This window comes from Corvus hawaiiensis, chromosome 2 (genome assembly GCF_020740725.1).
Source record: "Corvus hawaiiensis isolate bCorHaw1 chromosome 2, bCorHaw1.pri.cur, whole genome shotgun sequence".
NCBI classification, from domain to species: Eukaryota; Metazoa; Chordata; class Aves; order Passeriformes; family Corvidae; genus Corvus; species Corvus hawaiiensis.
In genome coordinates, this window is record NC_063214.1 from 90,501,318 (window position 1) to 90,516,100 (window position 14,783).

The 14,783-nt window shown below is 39.9% G+C and overlaps 1 protein-coding gene across 2 annotated transcripts in view; it reads left to right on the forward strand.

The window, feature by feature from the left end:
• GABRB3 (gamma-aminobutyric acid type A receptor subunit beta3) overlaps positions 1-14,783 on the forward strand; it is a 203,487-nt gene that overhangs the window by 83,352 nt on the left and 105,352 nt on the right. For both annotated transcript variants that reach the window (XM_048324978.1, XM_048324985.1), the window contains one exon: positions 38-105. In XM_048324978.1, coding sequence (XP_048180935.1) covers positions 38-105 — 68 coding nt within the window. The remainder of the gene's footprint in view (positions 1-37; positions 106-14,783) is intronic.

Here is a 14,783-nt window from a genome sequence, read left to right on the forward strand (position 1 = left end):
CCTCTCGCTGCCTGGTAAAGGTCTGGTCTGCTCGCAGGTCCGCCCGTCTGCGTGGGGATGAACATCGACATCGCCAGCATCGACATGGTTTCCGAAGTCAACATGGTGAGTAGCGGGCGAGCCCGGCCGGCGCCGGGGCTGTGGCGCGGGTCACGGCCGCCCGTTCCCCATCCCTCCTTTCTCACGAAGTCGCTGCTGCCTCGGCGGACGGCGGCGGGGCTGCGCGGGGCTCCGAGCGCTGGCCTCTTCGCTTGAAAACTTTATTTCCCTGGAGACGCGCTTTCCTCCTTCTCCCCTTTTTCCCTCTCACTGCCGGCGGCCGCCTCCGCGAGTGTGCCGGGCCGCCGGTTTGCACCAGCCCTCCCTTCTCCTCCCCCTGTCCCCCCGGGCGGCCGGAGCTCGCTGGGGCTCCGCCGGCGGCCTCGCAGCCGGCGAGATGCGGGGCGGGCTGGCGGCGGCTGGCGGGCTTCCCGGGCCGGCGATGGAGGGCCGCGGCTGTCGGCATCTCCCTGCTTCTTGCACGATTCAGGGGAAGAAAACCGAACAGCCCAGCTTGTCTGTGGGTAAACTCTGACATGTGCGAGTGCTTTAAGGCTTGTTGAGCACCCAGAGCCGGCGCGGTTGTGAATGGACTTGGGAGGAATTGTAGTCTAGTCTTGCCTCGGAAAGTGATGCTGTGCGGGGCTGTCGGGTTCACCGATGGACAGGCAGGTGTTTAGTGCCTTTCTGCGTTTTGGTCCTCTCGTCTGTATACTTTGATGATTCGAGGTTAGAAGCTATAATTTCTGTTTCTTGGCCTAATCCTAAATCTGAGGTGGATTTTTCATGATCCTGAGCAAGTTACTCCTTCTCTCTGCGTCTCAGCTTTTTTTTCCTTGTATTCTTCCTTTCGCAAACCACGTGTAGAAAGACCAGCCCACTCTGCAATGCTGTAGTTACATTTGTAGCATTAAAAGTAATATTTACACATTTGGAAGCTGAGCTCTCTTGTAGTACCTATAACGCTCACACTGCGCTACCTCTCCTTCAATGAACTGTTGCAAGCTGGTGTATCTCGGCTTGATACGTGATCCCTGTATTTTTATTAATCCTGCCACTACTTTCACACCCTCTACTTGAAATTCTGAGAGAGAAACTTTTTCTCTACTCATCTTTTAAAAAATGCTTTTGACAGAGATACAGTTACCTGTTTGCAGTTAAAAGTGTCACCAATGCCAGCCTTTCTACTCGTTCAGGCGGGAAAAAAATGAGATAGTTCTTACTTACAAGAGTTTGTCTTAGGCTTCATGCAGATTCAGGCAACTGCAGCGATGCCTCATGTATTTGACAGGCTTTTCTGTACCTGTAGGATTGCTTCTCAAGTAAAAAAATGGGAGCTGAATGAAAGCTTCTCTCTGAAGAGCAATTGAAAAGTCTGACTTCACTATCCCCACTGCCACCTTCCCCACCTCTGGATATGTTCCAGTCTTAGGGAAGCATTACATGACTCATTAAATTAATATATAACACTGTGTATGTGAAGTGCCAGAGAGGCAATAAATACCAGAAAAAGGCATACTGAGATTGGAAAGAAAATGAGGGCATGTATGCTGCTTTTTGTGCTTTTTCTTTTTTCTTCCCAGCTGCAGGAAAGCCTGTTAGGTTTAAATAACAACTTGTCCAACCCACTATAGCAGGGGTATAAGGAAAAGTAAGTAATTAAGCTGCTTCTTGTGCTAGGCTGGGTAATCACATCCTCAGTGATACGGGAGCTCCTCAAGAAGATGGGTGCCATCCCCTTCCCCTAAACAGTGTGTCAGTGTACTACCAGTTGCTTAAGTTTCTAGCTGCCCCAGGAGTCGGTACCCACTCTTGCCTATTAGCTGCCAGAGTAGCTGTAGAGAAGTGGTTTTTTCTGTGCCCCATCGTGGGGCAATGCAAAGTCTTAAAAAATCAATACAGATCTTGCAACAGAAACAAATGATGTGTTTCTGAAGAAAGTTGCTAAAGTACTTTTGTTACAAAAACTGTTCTAGTTTACTTCAGCAAAAATGAGCAGGAAGGGTTTCTGGTTGGTGAACACCTTACTACAACCAGAGTTTCTGCTGAGTTTGTCTCACCTCCCTGGAAAAGAAGTCATTGACTAAGCACAGCTATATTCACGTACTGCCTGAGTTGGTTACTTCTACTTGTTTTAAGTAACTATACTGGTCTGCAAGGATTCTTGAGTATGTATCAATGAACAGTGAATAAGGATGAACAGAAGGAGCTTTTCAAGATTACTCAAGTATTTATTTTAAGTAGTAATTTGGATGGGAAAAAAAAGACACTGTTAGTCTGAAGACCTGAGGCGTAGCTGTTGAACTTCATGCTGGTTGCCAACTAAACTTTTAAACTTTGACATATTCTTTCATTTAATTCCCAGCAGTTTTTGGGAGTGTTGACCTTTAGCCTCATCAACTATTGAAATATCTTACAAGAATTTCTCTGTGTGAACTGTGGTAGTATGGACATTAATTCCTTTGAGTTAAATCTAGACATTGGTATAACATTGTATAAATTAGCTTGTTAAAATTTACCTCTGTATTAAAAATAAAATAGCCAGAGATTTAACATTCTTCAATTTTATGGACATAAATAAAATGTCATTACAGCAAGTTTTGTTATGCTACCTTATAGGCAGCCTGTAAGGTAGCTTTCAGTGAAATGATAACAATTCTTTGTAACAGGAATTACAGCTTGTATCATGCTCTTTTCTATTCATAACCAAACTGTAGGTTTATATATAATATATTCCTCTATGAATCTTTATTTGCTAGTTATTTATTAAGCTTTCCATAATTTAAAAAATTTATTTGTGTGGTTTTAGTCTTTCTGTTGAAAATCACTAAAAGTCCTTTGCCCTATACATTGACTACCTGTAGCTATATTTTAGAATAGACTTACTGAATAGCCATGCACATCTTGGATTACATGGAATGATTAATATTTTTCTTTATTTTTGATGCTGAATTTGAAGCTAATCTGGATCAGGAGGACAGATGCAAGTATTAGGATTGCAGACCATCAAATTGTTTTACTGAAAAGTTATAAATAAGCAGCTTCTATTTGATTTCATAACATCTTGAAAATATTGATTAGCATTATTGAAATTGTAAACATGTATGATATAAAAATCACATGCTTTGATATTTACACTTTAAGTTACATAAATATGGTAGCAAGGAAGAATTAATGAAGTTGCATATAAGAAGTGCATTGCTCAGGGAAGGGCTGCAGTCTGTTAATGACCTGTACATATAGCTGTACCTATATCTCAGTGTGCTTTACTCCCCTGCTTAACCTGTACATTCTTTCCCATAATTATTTGCCTATTTCACAAATTATATGTGTAGATGGATACTTAAGCACCTACCTGTTTTTGTGCCTACCTCCAATAATTTCATTTAAAATCACTGTAAATTGTACCGAAATATAAATCTCTAAACAAAATACTGATCAATAATAACAACAGATGTAATACTGAGAATATACAGTAAGTCATCTTACAAATAAAGAGTATGGAGGATTACTGATGTCAGATTTCAATAATTTAGCTATAAATTTTATCATTTTTTATGGTTCAGGTTGATTCTGTGTTGTTCTTGCTGTGTTTCTACGTGTTTTGCTTAGATGATGTGAATTGAAAAAGAAATAGTTCTTGTGCTTTTACTAGTTTGTCAGCCTATTTCCAATCAGACAGTGTCCACAATTGGCAATTTTTTTTGTAGTCTGATTCTTCTTCAATGTTTGGTCTGTGAATCAAATGCGGTAGTTCCAGGCATTCAATTTTCAAGCACCTAAATACTTCTGTATTTAGGAAGTTAAATAATCAATGCCTTGAATCTCCAAATAACCCCTCTTTAAAGTCATTATTATAGCTGGAAGACTAAAGTACTGTGCTTTCATTTTACTATAATTTTAGAATGTGCTTCATAGTTTATGGGAAGCAATGCTATAGAGTGGAGAAAACAAGGGGATCAGTGCAAAAATGAACCTTTCTTCTTAGAGATAATGTTTTGCAGACAACAGGAAACATGCTACTGCTCTCTGAAGTGCTGTCTGCATTCTCTTTGTTTATAGAGAGGACTTCAGAGCTGTTCATCAAGGGTTTCTCAAAGGCTCTAATTTTGATAAAATTAAACCAGAAAAACCCAGGAGGCATCATTTGCTATGTAGTTGTCCTGCTGTTTTGAGAATACTGTAGTCACAAAATTAGTTTTTAGTCAGATCTTAAAACAGATGAGTTGTTGTTTCTGAAAAAGATGTCATCTATTCTATGCTGTCACTCTAAAAAAGATGTAATCTGTTCTATGCTAACACTGTAACTTTTATTTTTACGTATGTGCCTTTATAAAACTGTAAGTATGCATATAGACTTCATTGGGTGCCTGCTGATTTTCAAAGCAATTTTGACATCTTTCTGACAAACTGTGTTTTAGTTGCTGCCCTAAGGTCGACTGAAGTTACTACTCATTGAGACTAAATAGTGTCTATTTTACTTGAGAGTGATACACAAATAATTATTTTTAGGTGAATTAATTCATGCTTCACCTGAAGTACTGAGGGTGCAGAACATCATGCTTCTGTTAATGAGATCTGTCACATCTTGCTTTAGATGTTAAAGAATTTGCTGGATGTGGTTTATGTAAATTGAGATTTACAGCATTAGATGTCTAAGTGAGAGCTGGATTGCTAAACTCCACAAGTGCAGTTAATGGAGATCTAGAACAGAATGTGGATGCTTGGGCAAAGGTGTCTACTGTCATTTTGGTTTCACAGTACCATACTTGCCCTCCAGTTTCCAGTCCAGGTTGGTGCAGGTCTCCTGTGAGTCCTCTGCCCAGGTATTAGCTCCTGAAATTTAAACAACTGAGTCTTGTTCTTGTCAATACAGGTGATGGAGTCAAGAGAGCTGAAAATAAAGAAGGCAATGTAATAATGCTTCTTAGATATTTTAGGTGCCTCAAGGTATCTTGTTTGGACTCCAGCTGCCTCTCTAGAACTGAAGCAAACATGATCCTTTATCCTTTAAATGAGCATAGATCCTTTGCTGTACCTGCCAGCCCTATGCAGGGGTCCTGCATAAGCCAGGCAATCCAAAATGGCACCAGACACCTCTGCTTAGGTAAGTTAATTGTTCCTTAGATGTACAGCCAAAGCTTCTCCTCCAGATTCCCTCTGGAATCAGAAGAAGGTGACAGTCACTAATTTGTAACAGGTATCTTAGGTGTCTGTGTGGTTGTTATTTTTAAAATGGAAGGATTAATCTTTCTGGGAGGTGTCCTTGTTTCCTGAATGGCTATGCAGAGAGCCAAGGCAACCTGGATAGTTTTTGAGTAGGCACAGTGAAATGTAACCTATGTTTTCTACTGTAAATGGAGCTTATGTTTCCTCCCATAAACAGATACTTTCTAAATACTTTGCAAACACAATCTTGATGTTACCTCCTGCAGGAAATCATAACCTAGTTGTGACATACTTCACTTTGAAGATTCAGATGGAGAAATTAAAGGAGTTTTTCTGATACAATGGTTACATGATCATATTGCAAACACAAGTTTTCTAGCTAGAAGAAGATTCCCGTGTGTAGTGCTTATTACTAGTTCACAAATCACAGGAGTATAAAATAGAATATATAACTTTGTATTCTGATTTTACTTTTATATATTTTATAATTTAATGTATTTAAGGAGAATAGTAGATCATACTATGGCAGAAAGATCACATACATAATTTTGCATGCGTGTATATACACACATGTATGTATTTGATAGATAATATAGAGGGGAAAAAAAGGAAGAAGAAAGAAGTAGTGCCCAAGCAGGGAAGGATCTCCTGAGGCCAGCATAGCCCTGCAAAGAGTGCTGTCACTGTGCTGGTGACAAGCCAGTGTCCATCCACTGAGAGGGGCATGGCAACAGGCACTGATTCTGGAGGATAGTCTGTCTCTCAGGTTACCTGCTCTCTAGTTGCCGGCTGGCCACAGGATCATCCAGCCTTGTTTCCTCCATTTTTCTTCCTCAGGACAGCACCCATGAACTCCCCCAGCCTGCCTCACTCTCTCTCTCTCTCTCTCTCCATCTCTGTCATGTTTCATAGTGCTTATTGACAGAGAGAGAGAAGAGTGCTTGTAGCAGATGGCATGATAGGAAAATGACTCCTGTTTGTCCAAGGGAAATGATGACAGGCTTCTGCTTATCTGCAATGGAAAGCAGCTACTCTGAAGGGGAAGGAATACCTGCTTATGCAGAGACAGGGAGGTAGTTAATGTTGCTGGGCGGTGCCAATAAACTATTTAAAAGCCAACTCCAACTGCCAACATTGAATCATCCAGACTTGGATGATGAAATAGATATGATCTGTGATGACATCAATCTGGAATAATTGCAAATAGTCCGTGGACAAAAAATTATGTGTACAAACTAGAGGAATGGCCCTGTAAAAAGAAGGAGCAAGCACGAAGTGCTGCATTATATAAGGAACGATGAATCCATTATTTAAAATGATAAAGATTTGGCTAAGCAGTAGGACACTAAAAAAGGCCTTACTGGACCAGAATCTAAAGCAAGTGAAAAAGTCACAGGTGCAGTGTAAGTGAAAAAAGACACATCTTACCTTGGGGTATGTAAATAGAAGTGTCATTCACAAGACACAGGATTTGCTTTGTCATTAGTTAAGCCTGAGCAAGAATGCTGTGTCCAGTGTTTCCTCACTTGCTTTTAGGGAGATGGAAAGAAACAGGAGGTGTAAGGAATGGAAGAAAGGTTTCTAATTAATATATTTACAAAACAGGGCATATGTGGTGATGTTGAAGTAAATGGGTTTGTTTAGCAGCGAAAAATAGTATGGGGAGAAGAAATAAAGTTCCCAATATATAGGTGAGAGAATGATGATCAGTTTCTCTGTAGAACCAATTGAATTAAGACCTGAAGAAATTAAGGAAATGAGGGAATTGATTTCAAATTGGTTTTCATCTTGCTACATTTTTTGTAGCATCTCCTTTGTTTCAGGTTTTCAAGAAGAGATTAGAAAAATACCTCTTCCAGTGGTGTTGCTCTTGCCTTTGGAGAGGCTGGGCTAGCTGATGCTTTGAGATATTCTCCAGCACTCTGTTTCTGTGGATCTCTGCTCTGATTTAATCATTATTTCTGTCAACACTCACAAGCATGTTTTGGTGTGGTTTCGGATGTTCCTTTGGTATCGTGCTGATGCTGCCAAAGATGGGAAGTTTCCCATAGGTAATTTGTAATAAATGCCAATGCCATAAATACATGCCTTGCCATCTGAGATGTCATTAGTCACCAACACTGTGTATAAGTCTTCACTGTACCTTCATAGTACCTTTGCATCGATTGCACCAGGTGTCACATGTATGTCATTTCAAATATACATAGTAGTCATAGAAAAGTTACTAAACTACAAGGTTGGGACTTCTGTGCATGTGACCATGATATATTTTTACTTCTGCTGAAAGACTTTTATAATGCCCAAGTAATGAAGAAGTGCACTAATTTAAGGTAACAGGAGTTGAAAATTCTCAGAAGCTTTATGGATTTATACCTACTTTATACCTAGCAATTTTTTCACATTCCCTTGAGGACAGAAAAAAAAAAGAGATAAAGGAAAGAGAGATATTTATATGAAGATCTTTATTAGTGCACTGAATTCTTATTCAGATAATTTAATGTCTGTAGTGATACAGAAAGCTTAGCAATTTGATAAAGGCACAGCAGGCAATGTCATGCTTGGCAGAAGACAAAATACAAACATAGAAACTTCCATGACACGTCTGACACAGAGGTCCACGGAGCCAAATGTCCTGACTCTGCTACTGGCTGGTGGTGGATGCTAGGGGAGGAAAAAAATGAACACGTTACTACTTCTCTGGGGTGCTTTTACAATCTCCAGTGATTTGTAGCTTGAGGAGAGTATCTTTGTTTAGGCGTCACCAGAGCATTGGGATGATTTAGTAACAATTCACTTTTCCCTACAGTTTTCCTTTTAATAAAGATGTGATTATATAAAGGATTTAAACTTGTGTAGTATCAAGTGCAATCCATCAATACTGAAGTATAATAAAAACTTTCAGTGGAAGAGGTTGATAGTAGTTAGCTACCATTAGGGGTTTTAGCTTATCCAGGACAAACTTTCTTCTTTTCTCCCCTGTGACACAGAGTCATAAAAAATAGCTGGAAGAAGAATCATCTCAAAGCGACAGTTTATTTAATATTTGTAATTCAATGTCACAGCTCCTCACAGCTACAGATATTGCAAGGAAAAAAATCCCCAAGTCTGGGCATGTCTAATTCATTATTCACTATTACAGATTTGAACCAATAATTTTGGCAAAATAATTTGTTCTCTCAGCAGTTAGGAACTGGTTACAGGTCGCTGTGATAATGTAATCTGCAATATGAATGTAATATTGCATGCAGCAGAGAGGGAAGGTAAAACAGCTGTGCTGGGAGGTCTGCAGTTACACTGGATAATTGGCAGTTCAGTAGCAGTTAATGACTTTTTTCTTTATACTAATATGAATGTTGAATTTTCATTAGTTCATGGGTATGTCTCCATGGCACAATACAGCACTCTGCAGAGATGCCAGAGACACCTCTGGTGCAGCTAGAATTTCTGGATGCTGCGAAGTTATGCCAACACAGAGCTCTGTACAGGATGGTTGCACTAGTGGGAGTTAGGTCCTTGAATAAGACTTGTCTCACAAGCTTTAAATAGGTTATCTGGTGTACAACCAGCATCCAGCCAGAGCTGATCATCAGAGTGCCCTTCAAGAGAGAAGCACTTCCCTAAGAGAGTATTTTTTGTTCTAAAACAGGTATTTAAGACAACAAGGATGACTGGCCCTCCTGAAGTGCCTGTCTGGTGGTACTAATAGGGTAATGGGATGGAGAAGACAATGAGAGGAGTTGACTGACTTAGGACAGATGCTCAGTTTTCAGTTAATGTTGGAGTGAATTCCACCTGTTGCTCCTTCTTAACCTGCCTTTTCGAAGATCATTAGAAGACAGCCCTAAACTGGTACACAGCTGAGCTTTAGTTGACTAAGTGGTATTAGCCAGCAGGTTAATGCACTGCATGTAAATTCTGCATGTGATGTGAACTGCAGAGGGTTTTTCATGTAGATTTTGTGTGAGTCCTGAATCAGAATACATGTAGGACAGAGAAGATAGCCTTTAAAAGCAAGCTCAAATCCATGTGATTAAAAGTAGGTCATCCCTTTTTCTTTGAACTGAGATACAAGATAGCCCCACTGTCTTACTCTGATGGCCTGTTAACCCTAAAGTTACTTGAAAGGAAGAGCTTCATTCCCATAACTATGTCCTGTTCACATGAGGGATATTTTAAGGTTTCCCATTCTGGTTGTTACTTACCCATCACAGCTTTAGCATGTGAGCTCATTGCTTAGTTGCAATGTCAAATGTTGAGCTTTAATCCAATTCAGGTGCACCTGAGCTCGGCTGGGCAGGGCCCTTCATGCTTTTGGACTGGGCTGAAGTACAACCAGAAAGCTGAGGGCTTTGCCTTCCAGGAGCTGTGCTTGGCTATGTAGGGAATCTGAGCCTCTGTCACATTTTTCAGTGGGGAAATAAGTCAGGAAGAGTAAGAAATTTAATCTTCCAGATTTAGAAAGCTAAGATGTAAAGTAATTTTCCGACTTAATCAAATGTTATTTTGCAAGCTGATGACCGTTTTTCTTGGTGTTTTCCAGTGACCATTTTTCTTGGTGGCTTTTATGCTACTGTACATTTTAGAATGCACTGAAAATCCGAAGTTGAAAATAATAAATGATACAAAATTGCATTTAAATTCTCAATATTACTGGGTAAACCAGTAAGTCTTGTTAGTTGTTAAAGATACAAAAGATTAATATAGGCCTTTTTTTCATAATATAACACATTGACATTGTCTTTTTTTCTCTGCATCAGCAGTGATTTGCTTTAGCTTCTGACCTCCTGGAATATTCAGGTAGGAATCCTATGCTATTCACTTGGACTTTCCAAGAATTTTCCAGTCATGTACAGTAGGTTTCTATTTGGATTACAGAAATATCTCCCTAACCAGCTGGAACTTTATGTAGGAAAATGTCTTCCGGACTTGCAGAACAATATATATAACCCTTAGTTTTGGTTTTGAGCCATGGACTATGGCTCTGCTAAATTTAAGAGTTGTGGTGCTCCTGATGATCTGTAGAATGTTAAGACTTAATGTGCTTGAGCACAGCACCTGTGCTCAGACATGCACTTGTTGTATGTCAGCCATTAGCATGGATTTGTCCCAGCAGTTTCCCAGGTTTGGTCCTCTCTGGAGGTTAGCACATGCCAGCTCCACTGCCAGTAGGCACCTTGGATGCAGCTACTTGTGCTGTGAAATAACTTAATCTAGATAGAAACAAATTGTGCCATGCAGCAACACTTGTCCTTCAGACAAGGAAACTCCCTGGCTCACTTCATTTGTTTGGTTAGATCTATCCAGAAAGTGCAGTTCTTTGCATCCATGTGAGGTTACGTAGCCATCGTTTCTAGTGGGAGAGCTGTGACTCTCCAGAGGGCGATAGAGCTGATCTGACTGGCAGATCTGGATTAGAAGATAGCTCATGTAGAGCTCAATGAGCTTGTTCATTGTGCCTTGTTTCTTTCCATTCTCTGCACAGTGAGTGTGGCTTGAGCCAAATGCCCATCTGTTACCCTTCTGGCAGTAAGTGAAGTGGATGCCACCTGCATGACCTCTTGACTCTACCCAGCTGTCAGAGCTCTTTTTTTTCTTTGAGAGAATAGGTGGATAGATATTCCCTTCATGATGGGAAACTGCTATTGCAGACTTGTTTGTGAGGGGTGAGCTCTGTCTCTTGGTCTTGCTTGGCTTCATGCCCCTTGACAGCAACTCCACACAGTTCAAATGCATTGTGTGTTGACCTGCATGACTGAGCAGAAAGCTGTGGCAGGTGAGTGACAGCTACCAACAAAGAGAAAAAGGAGCTTGAGGTTGAACACAGGGCAGCTACACTGGGCAGTTTACATGCACTTAAATTCAGTGGAGATGTTGTTCACTTCAGTTTAGATAGATAAGTGGCTATAGAGGAAGGATTTCCAGAGTACGTACTTTGTGAAAACAAACTAAAGAAAGTACCAGAGTCCCATAAGCAGCCTTTGTTAGATACCTAGAGTGTAGGTGCAAATTAATTGCATAGATGAGGTGGACACTTTACCTGTGGGACAGAGAAAGCCAGGTTGTCCTTGGGCAGTAAGGGCTTATGGAATGTGTAAGAAGTAGTTAGCAGTACCTGTGTGTGTTTGTGTGATGAATGAGAGGTGATTAAGAGAAATCAATTTTAAGGAGGAAATATCTCATTTCCTTTTGATCAAAAATGGTGTCTCCTTCGGCATTTTTTCCTTTTTGTTTCCTCAGAAAAATGGTTGAGGTAGCTTGGGAATAACTGATTATCTGCCTACAATTCTTTTTATAAACAATCCCCCTTAAATGGACAGGAAAAAAAACCAGGAATAAAAAGACGGGCAGCAAATTAGCAAATGCATTTAAGGTAGTTGATCAGCTTATCTTTCCAGTAGACCCACTTTAGTCACATGCTCATATATTATTAACCTGACTGCATCAAGGCTGATACCATATGTCTTTCCCAGCATACCCATTTATGTGGTGTTGGGTGCCTCTTGAATTGGATGCTGGTGCTGTAATTTGGAAAGGGAAGCCAAAAGTTTAGGTAATGTAATCTTGTTATCCATTACTATAATATTCTTCATTGATATTATAAATATCTGTTTAATATCATCATGAGTGATCTGGAAGGTGGGATACCTTCCAACCTGGTATTCTATGATTTCATGATCTTTACATTAAAAAGAAAAGCTTCTAACCTCCAAAGAAGATCCCTTTTGCATAGCCTTCCTCAATAAATCATCTAGCCCTAACAGTTGTGGTGTTAGGCTTTTCTTTCATTAGTCACATCTATAAAGATCTCATTTACAATCACACATCTATTCCTCTAATTTACTTAGAGAGACACACGTATAGTGTCATTTAGTAACCTGCTGGCACAAAGGTTTCTGTATGTGCAAGGTGGTTTAACTGAAAAAAGAATTATTCTACTGAGATGTAAGTATATCCATTAATTTGACTTCTGGTGCTCACTGAGCAGCTGTCTTTAAGACAGAAGTCACAGTCATTTACTGCTACTTGTCCCTAAAAGTCCCTGAATGATTTCTGTTAATAGCTCGAGCAAGTGACCAAATCTCATGAGACTCCTGTATGAATCTTTTGCAATTTTTCTTTCTCATCCCTCTTGACTCTTGATTATTCACATCTTTTGTGCTGTAAAGCAGGAGGTAGCCTTCTTTTCATCATTATTTTTATAGTCCTTTTCCTAAGATATGAGGTCTACCAAAAAAAAAAAAAAAGAAATCTGTTGTGGGGAAAGCCAGATCCATCCCTCTCCCTGAAAACACTGCTGAATTACAATTCAAACAATACAAACATAGCTTGCTACTTTCTGGCACACAATTAGCTAGCCCTTCTGAGCTTGACTGTAGCTGAGCTTGATACTGGAAAGTGTGGTAATAAATGAGTTCTAAAATTCTTGGCACCTCTATATGCTGTTTGTTTTTAACATTTACGGAGCAATATTGAATGTCATCTGTACCCTAATATGTGTGGCACTGTTGAATCCTATGTCTCTTTATATATTCATGTTATTGTGGTGCCCTTCATGATCATGAAACAAAAGCAAACCTGAAACAAAATGTTATGATGAATCCATACTTAATGGCAGATCACTTTGGAGGAATTCGATTAAAACATGGCAATAATGCAGTAACAGTGCTGAAGATTACAAAGATGGATTTAGTTAATTGCTTCTAGAGGACACAAAATTAAACACTACCTTTCAAAAATGAGTGATAAATCTTCACATACATGGAAATAATGGGTGTGAAGAATTGACTAGATGTAATGTTGATGGAGGCAATCAAAGGATGAAAGTGTCAGGGTTACTTTTCAATCTGTCATTGATTTATGGTCATCTATCACTGCAACCAGATTTTGTCCTAGCTCTTACTGTGGCAACTAGTATATTTCCTTCTTCTCCCTGTTGTCCCTTGCCAAGTCTTCATGTCTATTACTCTTTGGTCATCTTTTGTTGTCAGAAGTGTGACATTTTTTCATGAGTTTGTGCAGCATAACCAACCCCCTGGCAGTTAGTCTGTTTCATATTCTTCAAGCTGCCCTTGCCTACAGCCAGCACCCCAGCCTCAGCACTCAATGCTCAGCTTCAAGTCCTTTTGATGCCTTAAGAGGCCTCCTAGACACAGAGACTGGACAGGAGTAAGGGAATAAAAGTAGGTATGTATTTGAAAGGCCTTCAGAGGTACCCCTGGGGAGCCAGAGGCTGTTGCCAAGATGGAGCCCAAGGTGGATGACAGGTCATGAGTTCGTCACACTTTTACAGGTTTGGTTCATTTGCATAGCAGGGCTAATTCTCCAATTAAAGCTTCAGTTTAATGATGTAATTCCCTTCTGCTTGCCCCCCTTTAGAGGCCTTTGGTTTATACGTTTTGGGCCTAGGACAGTCTGGGTGTCCTTGGAGAGTAGGCCCAGGGAGGCTTTGTTATGTCTGCCTAGCATGAGAGAGCAGAAATTAACAGGCTACAAGAAACTTTCAGAGTTACACACTAGGCAGTACAGGATTTGAAAAATATAAAAGTTAAAACCTAAGACATCACTTTGCCATGTTTCCTTGTCTGGTGGTGTGGCAGAGCTGTCAGTATTTTTTTTTTTTATGGCATGTTAATGTCTTTGTAAACAGAAAGTGGTTTTTTTTAATGATACCGTTACACAATGCCTTACTTGTTTATTTATTTTGACTTGAATAACAGACATTTGTGCTGTATAAATACATATAAGAAGTGTTAAATTTTTAAAAAGCTTGAGGTACCAGACCTTTGCAAAAAAAGTCCTCCAGGTTACTCTTACCTGTGCTTTTGTTAGATTGAGCCATACCATAACTGTGACTGGCGTTAGAGAATGCAAGGAAGGAAGGTGGGAGGGAATTGTTCAGTTTTTAGATTACTGTATGATCAGAGTGGAGTGAAAGTTCAATTTTATTTGGTTATCATTGCTCAGCGGGGACAGAGTATGTTGATTGTTTTACACAAAACCCAGTGGTAAACAGGCAGTCATTCAGAAGGAGTTGTAGTCTCCATGCCATCAAAATCATGTATTCAATAATCCTCCAAGACGGTTATTTTATTGATTGACTGAAAAAACTCCAGAGGAGACTAGTTCAGCATATCATGTCATATCAGGCTTCTGAGGAACACATTGTCCTTTCCTTTCCAGGGAAAATACAGTGTCAAGTTTGGCTGTTATATGCAGTGGTGCAATTCCAGTGGTCAAAGAGAAGAGGTTTTGGCCCATCTTCTGTTGTCTGTCATAGAGAATGGCAGAAGCAAATCGATCCAGCATGACTGCTGATATACTGACCATCAGTTATGCCATTGTGTAATCATAGGATGGCACTAAAGCTACAAGCTTGCAGATCTTCGCACCAAGAGTAGAATTTTTAAGTAGTTAGGTATCATCACCTGAATTTTTAGGTACTTTGAAGGGCAAGAAATGGCCACGTTTTCCATTCTGTGTATATTCCCTGAAAAACTAGGACTCCAGCATTGTGAGTATTGGGGTGTGTGTGTGAAAAGCAGCAGCAGAATTGAATGTAATTACAAAACTGAATT